Genomic DNA, 18,641 nt, shown 5'->3' with positions numbered 1-18,641 from the left:
TGTTTTGAGGATTAAATATACTTAACACAGTGCCTGATATGTAAGTGCTCAATAAAACATATTGTAGTTATAATTTCTCATCATTTCTTTCCTTTTCACCCACCCTTCCCTGTATTTGATGCTCCAGTAATGTTGAGCTACTGCTCTCTGGGATTCCTTTTTTGTTGTTGTTGACATAAAGAGAATATCCAAATAGTCAATAGATAACTAAAAATTGCCTGGCAATTCCTCTCTTTCTCTCTGACCATCAAACTCCTTGTCTATCAAGTTACCACCTGTGAAGCTTGCCCTGACTCTTCTTAAGCTGATATTGGGATCCTTCTCCTGTGTTCACTATAGTGCTTTGTCCATATTCCCATTATTTTATCTTTTATGTGGCATCAACCTAGCGTAACATCTGGTCCTCAAATAATAATTGTTAAATGAATGAGAATGAAGGAACAAATGAAGTGGTAAAGTGATTCTCATAATTTTCCACTGAAGTACCAGTTATAGCAGAAAACAGTTATTGACAAACCCCTGAGCATCAAGGTAACAATAAAGAAGTTCCCAGAAAGTACTCTATGCTCATGTAGTCTCCTCTTTTCTCTTTAAAGTCCATTCAAATTCTATTTCATAATATATATGTGTGTGTTTTCATTTTTTAAAATCAGAGTAAATATTGGGTCAAATTGACAATCTAAGAAGATATATTTATCATTTGGTTCTGTTGCTATTGCTACAAAGTATGACAAATAAGATTTATTTTATAAATTGTAAAAATTGGTTAATTCAGTATTTCTGTTTTTTTATTTACTTTTACCTTTCTATTTCCGAAATGCAGCTTTCAGAATTAAATACAGTGCTAGATTGGCTGGTCTTACATTTATTCTATTATTATTTATCAGAACATTTTGATTTCAGCTTATAATTATTTTTAATTCCTAAAGGAATTCTTTTTTGGAATTTGGAATTTTGTTAAAATTGCTTTTAAAACTCACATAGCTTATTTCGAATGTTTATACCACAGACATCTTGATTTATCCATTAATTTGGAAGTTCCCAGAGGGCACGAATCATATATTTTTTCATTTATCCCACAAAATTTTTGAGCAGTACATGGTAGTTGGCACTTAATATTTACTGAACCAGTATACCTTTTTTCTACCTTCCTTCATTGGAGAAGAGGGGATTAAGTTTAAGGCACTATTTTTTAAAAAAGTTTTAGCTTTTTTTGATGTTTCCTTATGGTAAATATTTTATAAAATATGGATAATTTTTTAAGGAATAAAATTACCATAAATTTCACCACCCAGAGATAACTACTGTTAATAATTTTGACTGTGTTTCACATACTCAAAGAGTAGTTTCTTTTTTTAAATTAAATTTTAATTTATGCCTAAATAATACATACAGAAAGTTGTACAACAAGCAGTACAAGAGAATTTATGATAAAAGCAAATTGGCCCCATCTCAACTTCTTTACACTATCCCACTCCTCAGAGAGAAAATATTTTAGTGGATTCTAGTTCCTATGGTGATGATGCCTTCATATCTCTTGATCTTTGCTGTCCAATATTCTGGCCGCTAGCACATGTGACTCTTAAAATTGATTAAAACTAAAATTAAAATTTTATTATCTCAGTCTAAATAGCTGTATTTCAACTGTTCAGTAGCCACGTGGGGCTAGAAGCTACCATCTCAGCCAGCACAGATAATGAACATTTCTGTCATCACAGGACGTTAATATGCTTTTACGTTTACTTTTACTCTATAGTGCCTCCCTATTTCTCCCTGCCTCTTCTTCTTCTTCCCCTCTCTCCTTCCTTTGTAATTTGTTGAAGAAACTAGGATATTTATCCTATAGATTTTTCACACCTGGACTTTTCTGAGTGCATCTTTGTGGTGGTAACAGGTTCCTCAGGCCCTGTTTTTCCAGTAATTGGTAGTTAGATCCAGAGTCTTGATCAGATACAGGCTTGATTTTGGGGAATGGATGGAGAGGGGCAAGACTACTTTCTAGGTGGTGTATGCTACACTTCCATCAGGAGGCACATAATGTTTGCTTGTGTCTTTTTGTAATGTGAGCAATCATTGATAATCATTGCCTAAATCCATTAATTTAGAATTGCAAAATATTGATATTTCAGTTCTATCATTCATTATTAGCTGAAGTACTTTTTATAAAGAGAAACTTCCTGATATCAATTATTTGGTTACTCAACAGTTCATCTGGTAAAGGCAGGATAAATGCTTGATTATATTGCTTTATATTTCAGTTTTAAGAATGATGAGTTGATGGTTCCCTATCTCCCAAAAATGACCAAAGAGAATGGTTTAGCTTTTGTTTTTCGAGTATCCTGAACTCATGGATTTACACTTTCAATATTTCTTAATATATTACACTTATTATCTTTATTGGTCGATCTTTGGCCTTGAAGGATTTATTCAGGTTGACTCCTCAGTCTTCTTATGAAGACTGTTACAGTCTTTCGTAGCTTCCTTGCTTTCTAATATTACAAGTTGTTCCTGGCTCATATTTTTTTCTGCAATCAACCGTTTCTCCAAGGACCTCTGCTTTATTTTAGTGGGAAATGGTGTTTAGAGGTATTTATATGGGAACTACATTGGTCATTATTGGGTTGATCATTGTTTTTAGCCTTTTTCAGTGGGTAGAGCTAGGAATTATTATTATTTTCCTTTTAAAGATGAAGTTCATTCTAAGTTCATGTTGATACTTTTTATTGTTTCTACCCAACATCAGTTGTCCATCTATATCTACCATTCAAAAATTCCTTATCAGAAATTGCAATCATCAACCATACTAACATAATTACTCATTTGTTTTGATCCACAATATGCTATAAGTCTCAAAATGAACATTACTGTCAACAAAAAGATTTCTGAAAATAGCTATATTTTTCATTTCTTTTGTCCTTGGGGACAATCTCATGATAGGTTTTAAGGTCATTTGCAATTATTTTTAGGGATTGCCTTTTTTGTATTATTTAATTTTGTTTTGTAATTGTAAAATATATTTACATGGTTTCAGTATCAAATCTCAAACAAAAAAGGTATAGTCAGAAGGCTAGCTTCTTTCTCTTGTCTCATTCACCCTAATCCCTCACTGCTCCCTAGGTTACTATTTAAATGATTTTATAATTTATCCTTCCATTGTATTTTTAATATAAGGAAATACACCCGTAGAGTTATAATCACCCTCCTTTTTTTATTTTTTAAATTTTATTAGTTTAAGTATACAATACATTGATAAGACATTTCTATCATTTATGAAACGATCCCCCCATACCTCTATCTTCCCTCTGGCTCTACACATAGGCATTACATTAATGTTAACTGAATTCCCTATGCTGTGTTCCTTATCCCAGTGACTGTCTATCAACTACTAATTTGTACTTTAACTCTTCACCTCTTTCTTCCAGCCCCTCAACCTCCAACCCCTTTTAATTTTATTTTTTTAAGAATTTTATTTACTTATTTGCAGCAAAGTAAGGGTTTAATTAACTTATTTATTTTAATTTATTTTTTATGGTGGCATTGATTAACAAAATCCAATGTTTCAGCTGTACATTTTAACAGTAAGGCATATATATATTTACACTGTCTATTCACCTCCCATAGTTAGATTTCTTTCTGTCACCACATATTTGACCCCTTTTACTCCATCTACCTCCTCCCTTCTCCCACCCTCTGGTAACCACTAGTCTGTTGTCCATGTCCATGAGCCTCTGTTTGTTTGTCCTGTTCATTTGTTGCTTTTAGGTTTATATCCCACATATAAGTGATATCATGTGATTTTCAACTTTTTCTATCTGACTTATTTTGCTTAGCATGATTATCTCGAAGTCCATTCATGATGTCGCAAATGGCAGTATTTCATCTCTTTTTATGGCTGAGTAATATTCCATTGTATATATGTACCACAGCTTCTTTAACCAATCATCTATCATAGGACACTTCGGTTGCTTCCATGTGCAATTCTAACAGGTTTGAGGTATCTCATTGTGGTTTTGATTTGTATTTCCCTAATAGTTAGTGTTGGTGAGCATCTTTTCATATATTTGTTGGCTATTTGTATGTCCTCTAGGGAGAAGTGTCTGTTCAGGTCCTCTGCCCATTTTTTGATTGGATCATTTGTTTTTTTTTGTTGTTATTGAGTCTTTTGAGTTCTTGGTATATTTTGGAGATTAGGCCCTTATTTGAGGCATTGCTTGCAAATATATTTTCCCATTCAGATGGTTGTCTCTTTACCTTGTTGACAATTTCTTTTGCTGTGCAGAAGCTTTTTAGTTTGATGTAGTCCCATTCATTTGTTTTTGCTTTTACTCCCCTTGCCTTTGAGGTCAAATTCATAAAATCTTCTTTGAGTCCAAGGTCCTTGAGTTTAGTTCCTATGTTTTCTTCTATCATTTTATTGTTTCAGGTCTTATATTCAGGTCATTAATCTATTTTGAGTTAATTTTTGGTGTGTGGTAATAGACAACAGTCTAGTTTCATTATTTTGCAGGTGACTTTCCAGTTTTCCTAGCACCTTTTATTGAAGAGGTTTTCCTTTCTCCACTGTTTGTTTTTGGCTCTTTTGTTGAAAATTATTTGCCCATATAAATATGGGTTTATTTCCAAACTCTCAATTTTCTTCTACTCGTCCATGAATCTGTTTTTCTGCCAATATCATTCCATTTTGATTATTATCGCTTTGTAGTATAATTTGAAGTAGGACAGAGTGATGCCTCTAGCTTCGTTATTTTTTCTCAGGATTGCTTTGGCCATTCAGGGTCTTTTGTGCTTCCACACAAATCTGATGAGTTTTTTTCTGTTTCTTTAAAAATGCCGATGGGATTGTGATGGGGATTGCATTAAATCTGTATAATACCTTAGGTAATATGGTCATTTTAATTATGTTGATTCTTCCAATCCAAGAACACGGAATATCTTTCCATTTTTTTGTATCTTCTTTGATTTATTTTAATTGGGTCTTATAGCTTTCATTATATAGGCCCTTCACATGTTTCATTAGATTTATTCTTAGGCATTTTATTCTTTTTGTCGGAATTGCAAAAGTAATTATTTTTTCCATTTCTTTTTCTGACACTTCATTATTAGAGTATAGGAATGCTATGGATTTTTGAACATTGACTTTGTGTTCAGAGACTTTACTGTATTTGCTTATTGTTTTGAGTAGTGTTCTTGTGGAGTCCTTAGGATTTTCTATATAGAGAATCATGTCATCTGCAAATATTGACAGTTTAATGTCTTCGTTTCCTATTTGGATGCCTTTTATATCTTTCTCTTGCATGATTGCACTTGTTAGGACCTCCAATGTTATATTGAATAAGAGTGGCGATAGTGCCTTGCCTTGTTCCTGATCTTAAAGGGAAGGTTTTTAGTTTTTCACCCTTAAGTATAATGTTGGCCGAGAATTCGTTATAGATGGCCTTTATTATGATAAGGTACTTTCCTTCTATACCAATTTCGTTAAGTGTTTTGATCATAAATGGATGCTGTAACTTATCGAAGGCTTTTTCTGCATCTATTGCTATGATTATATGATTCTTAATTTGTTTATGTGGTATATCACATTAGATTTGCAGATGTTGACCCATCCCTGAGCCCCTGGGATGATCAAGCCTACTTGATCATGGTATATATCCTTTTTAACATGTTGCTGTATTCGGTTCACTAGTATCTTATTTAGGATTTTTACATTAGTCTGTAGTTTTCTTTTTTTGTATAGTCTTTATCAGGTTTTGGTGTCAGGGTAATATTGGCCTCATAAAATGAGTTAAGAAGTATTGCCTCCTCTTTGATTTTTTGGAAGAGTTTAAAGGGAATAGGTATTAAATCTTCTTTGAACGTTTGGTAGAATTCACTGGTGAAGCCATGTGATTTTGGACTTCAACTTTTTGGTAGGTTTTTGATGATTGTTTCAATTTCCATATTGCTGATAGGTCTATTTAGATTTTCCAGTTCTTCTTGATTCAGTCTAAGAAGGTTGTATTTTTCTAAGTACTGGTCTATTTCTTCTAGGTTATTAAATTTGGTGTTATATACTTTTTCATAGTATTCTTGTATGATCCTTTGTATTTCTGAGGGGTCTGTTGTAATTTCCCCTCTTTCATCCCTGATTTTGTTTATTTGTGTCCTTTCTCTTTTTTCTTTAGTGAGTCTAGCCAGGGGTTTGTCAATTTTATTAAACTTCTCAAAGAACCAGCTCTTTGTTGCATTTATTATTATTATTTTTGTTTTCAATTTCATTTATTTCTGCTCTAATTTTGATTATTTCTTTCCTTTTGCTGAATTTAGGCTTCAGGTTTTCTTCCTTTTCTAGTTTTTTAAGATGAAGTGTTAGGTTGTTTATTTGAGCTTGTTCTTGTTTTTGGAGATAGGCCTATAATGATAGGAACTTTCCTCTTAACACCGCTTTTGCCGTGTCCCAAAAGTTTTGATATGTTGTACTATCATTATCATTCGTTTCTATGTATCTCTTGATCTCTCTTTTTATTTCTTCCCTGACCTAGTTATTCTTCAGTAGCATGTTGTTTGATCTCCGTGTATTTGTGGTTTTTCCTGATTTCTTTTTGCAGTTAATCTCTAGTTTCAAAGCATTATGGTCAGAGAATATGGTTGGTATGATTTCAACCGTCTTATATTTGTTGAAGCTATCTCTGTGTCCCAGTATGTGGTCAATCCTTGAGAATGTTCCATGTGCACTAGAGAAGAATGTACAAGTAGTCGTTTTGGGATGAAAGGTTCTATAAATGTCAGTTATGTCCAGTTGGTCTAATGTGTCATTTAAGGATGTTATTTCCTTATTGATTTTCTGTTTGGATGATCTGTCCATATCTGACAGTGGGCTATTTAGGTCCCCTACTATGATAGTGTTTTAGTCTGTTTCTCCCTTCAGTTCTGTTAGTAATTGCTTTATATATTTCAGGGCTCCCTGATTGGGAGCATAAATATTAATAAGTGTTATGTCTTCTTGGTGCATGATTCCCTTTATCATTATGAAGTGTCCCTCAGTATCTTTCTTTACCTTTTTTATTTTGAAGTCTGTTTCATCCGACATTAGTACTGCGACTCCCACTTTTCTCTGAATGCCATTTGCTTGAAATATCATTTTCTACCCTTTCACTTTGAGTCTGTATCTGTCTTTGGAACTGAGATGTGTCTCCTGGAGGCAGCATATGGTTTACTTTTGTTTTTTGATCCACTTTGCAACTGTTCCTTTTTATTGGTGAGTTCAGTCCATTTACATTTAGAGTGATTATTGAAATATGAGGACTTCTTATAGCCATTTTATCTTTTGCTTTCTGGTAGCTCGGTGTTTCCATTGCTTCCTGGTCCTTGTGTTTCTGTTTTCTTTATTTTGGTTGGCTTCTGTATATTTTCCCTCTGGTTCTTCTTGTTTTATGTTATATACTTCTGAATCTCTGGCGTGTGGTTACCATTACAAATATGTAAAAGATAGTTATATATATACAGTCGTCCATTTTCTTATGCACTTGCCTTATCTCTATTCCCCTTTGCAAATTTGGATCTTTGAATCCTCCCCTTTTCAGTCATTGTTATCTCAGTTTGTCCCTATGTATGCTGAACGTTCATTACTATCTTGCTATAGCAAATCTCTTCTTATTGTTTCAGCTTATAATGCCCTGTTCTTTGTAAGGGTTGCACTCCTCTGCTTCTATCATCCTAATAGTCAGCTTACTCCTAATTATGTATATTTTTTTGTCATTTTGTTTTAGGTGAGCTGACCTTTTTTAGTATTTCCTGTAATACAGGCCTCGTAGTGGAGAATTCCCTCAATTTTTGTATGTTTGGAAAGGTCTTTATTTCTCCATCATATCTAAAGGAGAGTTTAGCTGGATACATTATTCTTGGCTGGTAGTTCCTTTCATTTAATAGTTTGAATATTTGATTCCACTCCTTTCTTGCTTGTAAGATTTGTGCTGAGAAGTCTGATGATAATCTAATGGGTTTTCCTTTATAGGTTACTGTCTTCTTTTCCCTGGCTTCCCGGAGAATTCTGTCTTTGTTGTTGATTTTTGATAATTTTAATACGATGTGTCTTGGTGAAGGCCTTTTTGGGTTGAGATAATTGGGTATTCTACTGATTTCTTGAATTCCAAGCTCCAGGTCATTCCTTAGATTTGGGAAATTCTCATCAACTATTTGTCTGAAAATGCTTTCGAATCTCTGCTCCTTTGAGAATGTCCATTATTCTTGTGTTTCCTCTCCTGATGGTATCAGTTAGTTCTTGTATTTCTCTTTCATTATTTTTCATTCTTCGGTTTCTCTCCCTTCTGATTTATATCTAGATTTCTGTCTTCAATATTACTGATCCTTTCCTCCATTTAGTCAACTGTATTTCCCAAGCTTGCTATTTCATTTTTCAACTCTTGCAGTGTGTTCTTTATCTCCAGAAGTTCTGTTCTGGGTTTTTCTGAGGGTTTCAATCTCCTTGCTAAAGAACTCATTCTGCTCGTCTAGTTTGTTTTTCAATTCCTGAAATTGTTGATATGATTCATTTCGGATCTCACTCAGTTTTTTTAGAAGTACCATTCTGAATTCTTTGCCATTTAAGTTGCATATTTCTATGTCTGTACGCTTATTTTCTGGAAATTTTCTCTTTCTTTCTGAGATGCTTTGTCATCTTGGTTGTTCATGGTGTTTAATGAACTATTTCTCCTCCTGGACATTAATGGAAGTGTATCCTGCTTTTTTCCCCAGAAAAATTTATTATATAAAGGTCTCTCTAGGCTGTTCCAAAGGAAGGCATTTTTCTTTTGGTTTCCAGAAGGTGGTGTCTAAGCCTCTTGGATCCCTGCTTTATATAAAATGTTAATAATGTCTTTTTTTTCCTTATAGCTGTTTAATCACACTCGCTACCCTCAGTCTCAGTCCCTGTCAGTGTTAGCGACAGTTTCCTTAGTGTTTGCTTAGATTCCCTTGGGGCTCTGCTGTGTTCGGTCTTGGAGGATATGGGAGGAGGGGCCCTCTGGGTTGGGAGTTGGGGGCTGCGGCTCAGCCTCGGTTTTGCAACCGTGGCTGGTAAAAATCAACTTGTGTTTCTGTGCCGTCAGCTACATGGAGCTCACAGCTCTCCCAGGCACGGCTGTTCAGGGAATTCACCGCACCTTCTCCCCTCCCCCTCCTCCTGTAGGGAGCTCCATCTGCGAGAGGCAAATTCTTTATTTCTCTCAGTCCACCGCCTAACACCTGGGGTTCTGACCTGTGGTAGCTCTTATGCGCAGATCCTACGCTCAGATGTGCTAGTGTGCAGTTTGGGTGTCTTTTGTTGAGTTTTAGATGTTCCGCTTATTGTTGTTTAAGGGGAGAGATCTGGGGACATCTCTCACTCCACCATGTTTCTGACATCACTCCCCCTACCCCCTTTTTAGATAGGTAGCATTCTACATGAACTTTTCTTCCCCTTTTTTACATTTTACAGTTTTTACCTATATCCTGGGGATGATCAGGACATTTTACACAGTAACCTGTCAGAGTAAAATAACAGTAGCAATGCACACTGGACTGTTAATAAGAAAGCTACACCCTTAAACAACAAAATATTCCGTTCACTTCATGGCAGCAGAGGTTATCCATGTTTGAATAAGACACAGCTGGTGAGATAGTCTGTAGTCTTTCCCAGCTCACCTCCTGTCTATATTCCATCCAGGTGTCAGTGTTGGCCCCTTGGCTCTTTCTCTGAATGATGATAGCCTGTGCTGAATAACAGCCTACAGGCATTCTACTTATTCCTGGAGGACCTGGGACAGTAGCCATTCAGAATGTGGTAAAGCAGGGAAGATCTCAGTGCAATGACCAAGAGCACTCTTTCCCCTCAAGACCATTCTAGATGCTACTTTGTCAAAGCAAGAAGTCTGTGGCTTCATGCTCAGCAGTTCTCTAGTGAATGACTCCCTTCTTTTCCTGAAGTTACTAGGGAGAACTTAATGATTTCATGCAGTTCATGGCTTCATTGGGAGTTTTTGCCTTAGCTGTAGTTAACATTAGAGCTTTGGCAGGACGGGAGTTGCTACACAGGTTTGTGTCAGGTTCCACTTAATTTGAAGCTTCTTGACTGATTGCACCACTGAGTTCTTAAAATTAAAGAGTGAGAATGTAAGAAAGTTATAGACAGCCTTATAGGTAAAGCATATTTTAAAATTTAAGAACTATTTTTGTCCAATTTGTGGGTTCAATCTAATGTATTTTTAGCAATACAACAAACTATAACACTTGAAGTTCCTCCCTATTGATTATTATTCATCGAAGCCTTGCAGTTCCAAAGATACAAAATGCGTATCCCCTATGGGATTTATAGCTCCCCTCCAAATTTCTTTTGAATTGTAATTTCAGTTGAGTAACATTAGTGCATCTTCTAATTCAAAAGTTGTAAATTTACCTTCTGGTTCTTTGCATTAAACTGAATTAACCATTGTAAAGGACTGATTTTTTTTTTCATTATACTTTAAAATGATGAATTATGTATGTTGTCTTGCCTGCTAAACTAGATTATGACAGTTTGAGTGTAGCACTCTTCATTTAAAACATTTGTGGTTTGAGATTATAAGCATATTAGCAGAATAAGATCATCTCATTTGGAGAAAAGCAGAGCTTCTATTTACTAGCGTTGTGGCAGGGGATAAAATTACCTACTACCAGGGACCTGTGGAGTTGAATTTAACGATTAATTTCTTAAGACCTGCTCCTGTATTTTATCTGGCCCTGCCTGCTAAGAACTTTCAGTACAAATATGAGGGAGAGAGGTATGATTACTATAAGCCAGGCTTAAGTTAATCTTTAATCATTTAAAAACTTTGCTTGAGAATTTAATGCAGTATCTGTCTCTTGAGTGCCTAGTTTCTATATTATAGTAAAACAAACAATTCTGAGAATATTTATGTGTATGTGTGTATCCAGATTTGTCAATTATTGTATATGGGAAACTGGGCCCAGGATGCAAGGAAAAAGAGCCATATATGAGACAGACAAGTTTTCATTTTAGTCCTGGATCAGGGCAATAAATTGTCTATTTTGTTGTTTCTGACTCCTTCAGAACTTGGAAAGTGGATCCTTGATAGAACTCCTGTTAGGTTTGGTGAGGATGCATTTCTCTCCTTTAAGTTCTAGAAATGATGAAGGGTCTGTTCTTACTTTTGGATAAAGAATATTGCAGGCTGGCTCTAGCAAGACAAATGAGAAACACGGCAATATCTTCACTTTGCTGGTAGGAATTTGTGAGCACAGATGATTAGTGCCTCTGTCAGAAGAGATACGAGGCACTGTTCTTTTACCATATTTGTAGATGACCTTTGGAGTACTGGGAGAGCTGTCAGGAATTGCCTTGTTACAGTGACCTCTCCATGGTAACAGCCTTGGATGTTGGGAAATAGAATGGGGAATCTGATTCTTGCGCTGCCATCTTTCTTTCTCCTACACACCACCATCTTTATTTCTCCCCAGCTTAATAATCATATTTTAATCTCCTTAGTGCAAAGTGTTAGGCTCTCAGCAGATTGTAGAAATTATGTTTCTTATGCCGGGTGATTGAGTAAATAGCAATACTACTATCTTAATGTCAATTTGAATTTGTCTCATCTTGTCTGAAACATTAATTGAACAAGTTCAGAATCAGGACTTAGAATCTACTATTCATTTCTCAAGAGCAGGTTCTTATTCATGCACACATGCTTTTTTTTTGGTCCTTTTCATCTAAGCTTGTTTTCTAATGTTCTTTAATTTTTATTTTTTATTAGTTTGTATCTGATATAAAGAGAAAATGTAGATTGTTTCTTAGAAATATCATCTAAAAGTTTTCTAGCATAGGATAAACTGGCTATTTTGTCATACATGTATGGGATGTGGGGTTGCTGTTTAATTCTTATAAGGCCTCACCCAGTAATTGGACCATATACTATGTGTCTATGCATGTTCTCTATCACTGTTTTCAGGTAGAATTGGAGTTAACAGAAGCACTTCTTTTTGTAGGAAAAGATTTTCAAAGCTAACTAGATATTTCTCTTTTTAAACTTTCTCCTTATAATCCTTACTTGCTCATTTTGACCCTGACCTTAGAATTATCTTAATTTTTTAAAAGTTTTAATAAATTTTGTCAACAAATGCAAGTCTGTCTCTTAAAGTGTTCATAATATATCTGATCTTAGCTAAGAGTCATTAAAAAATGTAGTAAGTTTTTAAAGAAATTTTAAATACAGCAGTGTCATTTGGTTTTTAAAATGGAACTTGAGTCCCTCTAGTGGGTAGAATATAATTCACTTTCTAAGCTTGAAATAAAAAGAAAGATGATAGTCTTGAATTATATGGAACCAGCTTTCAGATACAGTGTTCTCATTGATACTGGTGTCCCCTCTCCCCAGCTGAGAGGCAGTGCTTAAGCAGGCACTAGCTTGGCTCTCACAAGCAAGATTCAGCAGCCCTTCTCTTCTGCCCATGTTATCTTAGTGCCTGGTCATTCCTAGCATGTGATCTCACAAGCTGTGGCTCACCAGCTGCTTTCTTTCAAGCCTCAGCAAGTATAAACTCAGATTGCAAGTTGATGATTTTAAGCTATGCAGTTCTTTATAGAAAAGAACATATTGTCCCTAGAGTCTTTGAGATGCTGTGAAGGAAATAATTAAACAAGCCTGTCTGGCGCACAACAGGTTAATTAAGGAGGAGTTGCATACTATAGCCAGAACATCGGAAGCATGGTAGTTACTAGCTGTGTGACCTTGAGCTGGTTATATAGCCTCGCTGTATCTTAATTTTTTCCTTCTGTATAGTGGGAAGATGACAAACCTATTTTCCAGGGTTGTTTTAATAAAAATAAACATGCAAAGAAAGGTCTTTGTGTTTTTGTGCAATTAATTGGTAGCATGGAAATTTCCCTAGCTGAGTTCATTATAATGCATGCAGTTTAATTATTTGAATAACTTTCCCCTCTTCTATGCTTTGTTTTTCTTTCAGTCACCACCAAGTAAGCGAAGAAAATTAGAGAAGCCAAGGAAACCCATTACATTTGTAGTGTTGGAGTCTGTGATGAAAGAATTAACCCTTAAAGCATTGCCTTTGGGCTCTGAGGCAGTGGAAGGCATAGTAGTTGTGACGACATGGATTGAAAAAATTCTCACTGATCTGAAGGTACCTGGTTAAGCACATTGAAGAAGTACTTAAAATAATCTTTTTTTCTTTTCTTGTCCTTTTTCAAAGGAGTTTTGAAAGTGAAAGAGTGATTTCCTATAAAATTCTGATTTTTCTTCAAATAGGTCCAGCATAAACGAGTTCCCTGTGGAAAGGAAGAAGTTAGCCTTTTTCTAACAGCCATAGAAAACTCCTGGATTCACTTAAGAAGAAAGAAAAGAGAACGAGTGAGACAGTTGAGAGAAGTTCCCCGAGCCCCTGAGGATGTCATCCAAGCCTTGGAAGACAAAAAGTTCACTCCCAAAGAGTGTGGCAGTAGCCCAGATTTGGCCCAGGGCCCCCAGGAGAGTGCCCTGTGTGGGCCTGCTCTACAGGAAGGCGAGTCTGCCACTGTGGAGGGCCGTGGCCCAAACCAGGATTTGCTTTCCCAGGAAGAAAACCCAGAAGCCATGGAGGATGAAAGGAGTGAGGAAAAGGGAGAGATGGAGGTTTTGGAAAGTTGTAAAAGTTCTAGCAATGGAGCCCAGGACCAAGAGGCTTCTGAGCAGTTCAGCAATCCAGTGTCTGAAAAAGGGGACCATCTCCGAGGAGTGGCTGGACATTACCTGTTCAAGTGTTTGATAAACGTTAAGAAGGAGGTAGATGATGCCTTAGTTGAAATGCACTGGGTTGAAGGCCAGAACAGGGATTTGATGAACCAGCTTTGTACTTATATACGGAACCAAATTTTCAGGCTCGTTGCTAGTTAACTCCAAACTTCTTGCACAGTTGGGAAAGTTCTATAAACTTGCTGTGGAGTGGCAAGAGGAATTTCACCATGGGCTTATTGGTAGCGTTATTAAGAATTACCTTAAAAACAGAAACAATCCACTTTTAAACACCTTCCCCCTATTAAGTTACAGGGCATTGTAGTATGGTAGTTCAGGAGGAAGAATTGTTATCATCATCAACAAAAAGCCATCAGAAAAGTCAAAGGTTTTAAACTTGACTTATAAAGTGATCACCTTAGCTTTAGACTGCTTCTCTGAGGCCAAAAGGATTATTTTTGGAATCTGGTTTGAGTCAGAACTATACACAGCATCATGCTTTTTGTCATTCACAGTTGCTTTTTGAGGAAAGGTGACTTTCTCAGCCCCCAAATGGAGACAGTACACCAGGGCACATAGACCGTGTACCCTCGTCTAGAGTCACCTCGAAGACAAAGACTTTCTCTGGGTTCATATGACTGATTACCCCTTTGTCAGTCTTGAGAAAAGATTTGGCCTGATGATAGGTGGTGGGAGAGTCAAAGAGAGAAAGTTTAGTGATGCCAGAAGGGCTGATGTGGGGAGCTCCTGGAAACATCACATTCCTGACTCAGGTCTGTTTTGATGTTGCTTATTTCAGAAACAATTAGGTAAGTAAAACTCCCAGATATGACTGAGACACAACAGAATGAAGCCATACCCCTATCTCCAACCTGTTGAAAGTAGTGTAGCAGTTTTACTAGTGTACGACATTTGAAGTGGAGCTTTGTTTTGTTTTTAATATAAGGGTGGTCAAAATTGAAAACTGTAAATCCTGTTTAAATCCTGGGATCGGGGAAAATATTGTCTTGGCTTTCAATGAGTAAATGATGATAGAAATAAGAAATAGAGCAAGATTGCATTTTTGGGTTTCTTTTGTAATCTTCTCTGTACTTACTTACCTGTTAGCTTAGGAGAATTCTCAAGGCCAGGATAATCATGTTTTTAAAACATGTTTCTAATTGGAATGTCGGGCTTCAGCAGGAATGCCTCTAGAAAAGGAGTCTTTTTTGGTATTTCAGTTACCCTCTGCTGTGCTTGACTTTCACAGCCTGATTTTATACCAGCAGCCTAGGGTTCTATTTAGACTGAAATTTTTGAGTATGATACCAGCTACTTGATATCTGCAAAGAAAACAGGCTCAGTAATTAGCCACACTTTTGAAAGGTAGCTATTGGTTAGAGCAGAATACCGATGACCTTGGCATATTTTGGCAGCAGCTAGATCAGGCCTTCAGCAAAGATAAAGGAAACAAAAATAGGACTGTATTATACCTCCCTGTGGCAGTGGAGACAGAGCTGCAGAAGATAACATATTAACCAATCAGTGTTTTTAACCTGGTCAGTGAACCGCTAGAGAATCCATAAACCTCCTGGGTTGTTTTCAAAAGCTCTGGGAGCATATGTGTTTTGTTTTGTTTTGTTTTGTTTTGTTTTGTTTTGTTTTTCCTGGAGAGAAAGGTCCCTGACTTAGAATGGTGGGTAAAACCAATTGAGGATTAGGAACTACTATTCTAGTCCAGCCTCTCATTTGACAGGATGAGGAAACCAATGCCTAGGGTCACACAGAGCCAGGATTCAACCCATAGCCTTGAATTCCTCTGGTCTAATTCTTCCTTCTGTACCCACTCACACTGTCCTGCTGTACTTACCTCGGATAATATGTTTCAATCATGTTTCAGACCCAAACATAGTTTCTTTCTTGATAGAATTTTAGGATAATTGAGTTAGGTGGCAACTATTCATTTGATAAGTGGTCAATAAGTATTTATTGTTTGCTTGTTTGTTTCATTAGAAAAGAGTAGCAAGTACTCATTAAAGATTTGGAAAAGTGAAATTAGAAAACAGCAACAGAGTCACCCCTAGTCTCAACCTTCTGGAATACAACCACTACTGGTAATTTAGTATTTTCTTCTCGTCTGTCTGTCTATAGATCGGGGTGTGTGATTGAGTGGTTTATTCATGCTGTATATTCAGTTTTATATTATGTTTTTTTTAAATTTAACATATAAGTATTTTTCCACATTATAACAGCAGTGTATTTCTTTATATTCCTTGCCTGTTCAAAATGTATTTTAGGCACAGTATTAGCCTTTGTTTAAGTCTAGTAGAGAAATTCCCACAGGATGTGCTGTGTAACTGGAGGCACAAAAGATGTGTCTATATGTTTCAGTGCCCCAGCTTTAAGGCTTGGTGTCATGGAGGAGATTTTATAAAAGGTGTTTTAAGTTAATGCTCTTAGAGTTTGAAAAGTATGTGACAAGTGAAGCTTCCACTATAGAGCTGTGAGTGCCTTCTTTGCATTTGAATGTCTTCATTTCCTTCTCTGAGAAGAATAGTTTATTGCTAACTAATGAGAGAACATTGAAAACATTTTTAAAAGACATCTAAAAATTCTTATGCATATACTTTATAATTATGTCATGTGTGATAGCACATACCTCTGGTATAAGGGAAAATAAATTTTTTTCTTTAAAGAAATAGGTTATTGACTCATGTATCATAATGTTGAATGATGTTTGCTTTAAATGTCTGGAGGTCAAGTTCATGTTGATAGATTAGTATGGAATTAAATCTTTGTGGTATTATCTTAAATTCTATTCTGGTCCCTGGCATTGGCTTCTGATTTCCTGATAACTAAAGTAGAAACAGAAGCTGAACTTGTTTTCCAAGGGGAACTAAAGCTGCTTTTGTTCTTTGGAATCTGCTTTGCTTCCAACAGTTGGGTTCCCTCACCCCACATCCTTGCCTGACTGTTTACTTACCAGAGCGTGGCTGCATGTCCTAGCAGGGTTGGCCGTCTCCACAATAGAGTTTCAGCTAATTTTAAGGGTTCGTGTCGATTACTTAAAACTTTATTATATATTTTTTAAACCACGAAACCTCTTCTCTTGATAGAAGTCAAAGCTTACCACATGAGCACACCAACTTCTAAGCTCTGACATGTAATAAAACTGCAAGGTGTGGAAAACCCGAGGCCTCTTAAATGATTAAGGCAATAGCCCCTCCCATCTTACTTAAACCACAGCATTTTCCTCTGTAGCCACATGGGGGCACCTTTGGCCCTTTTATCAAGCGCCTTAACTGCACTGGGCAATAGATAAACTTGTCCTTGGTATTTTCTTGAAATTTCCGGTTGCTACCCAGATAAATATTTTTATGTAAATAAGTACATTTTCACATAAATAAAATTTGAAAAATAAAAGTAGGAAGAAGAAAAAAATCCACTCTCCTATGATCTTTTTATCTAGGCATAATCTTTCAACCTTTTAATGTTTCTTTATGATCCCAGTTGACTATTTTTTCTTTTATTTCCATCTGTCTTGCTACTCTAAAATATATCCAGGTTGGGTCAGTTCTGTGGATCAACTTTTTATTGCTATCTAGTTAATTGGGGTACTGGAAGAGGATGTCTAGTAATCTTAAACAGTAACTTTTAAAAAGCCTTATGTTCTAGGAAGAATAACTTAGAGAGCTCTAAGAAAAAAATTGTTTTCAATGTTTGTCTTTTAATTCTTGTTTGAGTTTATCTGACTGGCTGATTAGCATGCATATGATGTGTTGTTTACATCAAAAGTTGGCACAGTTGGTTCTGTGTTATATACATTACATAGATTATCTGGGCTTTCTTTCCCACAAGGGGTGTTCATGTGTAGAACATGTATAGTACTAACCTTGGGGTCTGTGTGGGCTCAAGGAGAAGTTCCATCTACCTTTATTTTTATGACACAAGATCAGATGTGACAAGTGGGCCACCCAACAGATCTGCACATAAGAAAGTCCATTTTGGAAAACTAAGGAACCCTCTGGGAGTAGGAAGTCTCAAAGGTACAGCAGTTTTATAGCCATCCAGGAGGTTCCCCTAGGAAAAGGACCCTTTTTATTAAGAAAGTTGGAACTTGGAAGATTAGGTTTGCTGAATGGGCTGTAACCCCAGTACATCCCAGAAGAAGCTTACTAGTAGACTGAATTGGCTTCTGCTTCCTGTAGCAGGGCATTGATGGTCTTGAACCTTTCTAATGCCCCCAAGTACAAGTCTCTTGGTGTTCATGCCAAGATAGCAATAGAAAGCCCTACATGGGGCTCACATACATACCACAGAGTTCTCATTCTGTTCTGTAAAGACATTCAAATACTCTGCTGTGACTCACCAAATGACTAAAACAGCAGTTTATTATTTTAATTGCTGGTTGGAACAGCTAATGCTACCTTTTGGAGGCTGTGCTTTTACTCTGGGGGACTATATTGTGACTGAGTGAAGGCCTTGCCACTTCTGAATACCCTTTGAGGTATAGTCTATCCGCCTTTCTCAGCTCAAGCAGAAACATCAGGGACTCTGGGCTCTCCTCGGGGAAGCAGAGGATCACTGCTGCTTATTATGAGCCAGGGAACTGAGATAAGAAGGAATGGACCAGGAAGTGCAGGTGATCTTGTCAGAATTGGCTTGTATATTATGTTCTTAAGAGGGCAAAAAAAAAGGTCAAAGGATTTTTAAATCTCAGATGCTTTTCCAACCACCTTGAAGGAATGGAAAACAGAAAAGAGCACAGACTTCACAATCATCAGACCTGGATTTATGTTCCAGTTCCACTTACGGGATAGGTCAATTTCACTAAACCGTGGCTTTCTCATACAAAAGATGAAGAATTCTTGCTTCCCGGAATTGTAGCAGCAGTTAAGTGACAGAAGTACTAAAATACCTGGAAGAGTA

The 18,641-nt window shown here is 36.4% G+C and overlaps 1 protein-coding gene across 1 annotated transcript in view; it reads left to right on the top strand.

Moving 5' to 3' along the window:
* METTL16 (methyltransferase 16, RNA N6-adenosine) overlaps positions 1–18,431 on the top strand; it is a 66,189-nt gene extending 47,758 nt beyond the window's left edge. Inside the window, exons 9-10 of the mRNA XM_039886343.1 lie at positions 12,973–13,146; positions 13,272–18,431. Coding sequence (XP_039742277.1) covers positions 12,973–13,146; positions 13,272–13,895 — 798 coding nt within the window. The 3' untranslated portion in view covers positions 13,896–18,431. The remainder of the gene's footprint in view (positions 1–12,972; positions 13,147–13,271) is intronic.
* Positions 18,432–18,641: the final 210 nt, after the last annotated feature.

The sequence above is a fragment of the Pteropus medius genome, unplaced genomic scaffold (assembly GCF_902729225.1).
Source record: "Pteropus medius unplaced genomic scaffold, Ma_sr-lr_union100, whole genome shotgun sequence".
Lineage (NCBI taxonomy): Eukaryota > Metazoa > Chordata > Mammalia > Chiroptera > Pteropodidae > Pteropus > Pteropus medius.
This window is presented reverse-complemented; position numbering and strand designations above follow the sequence as displayed.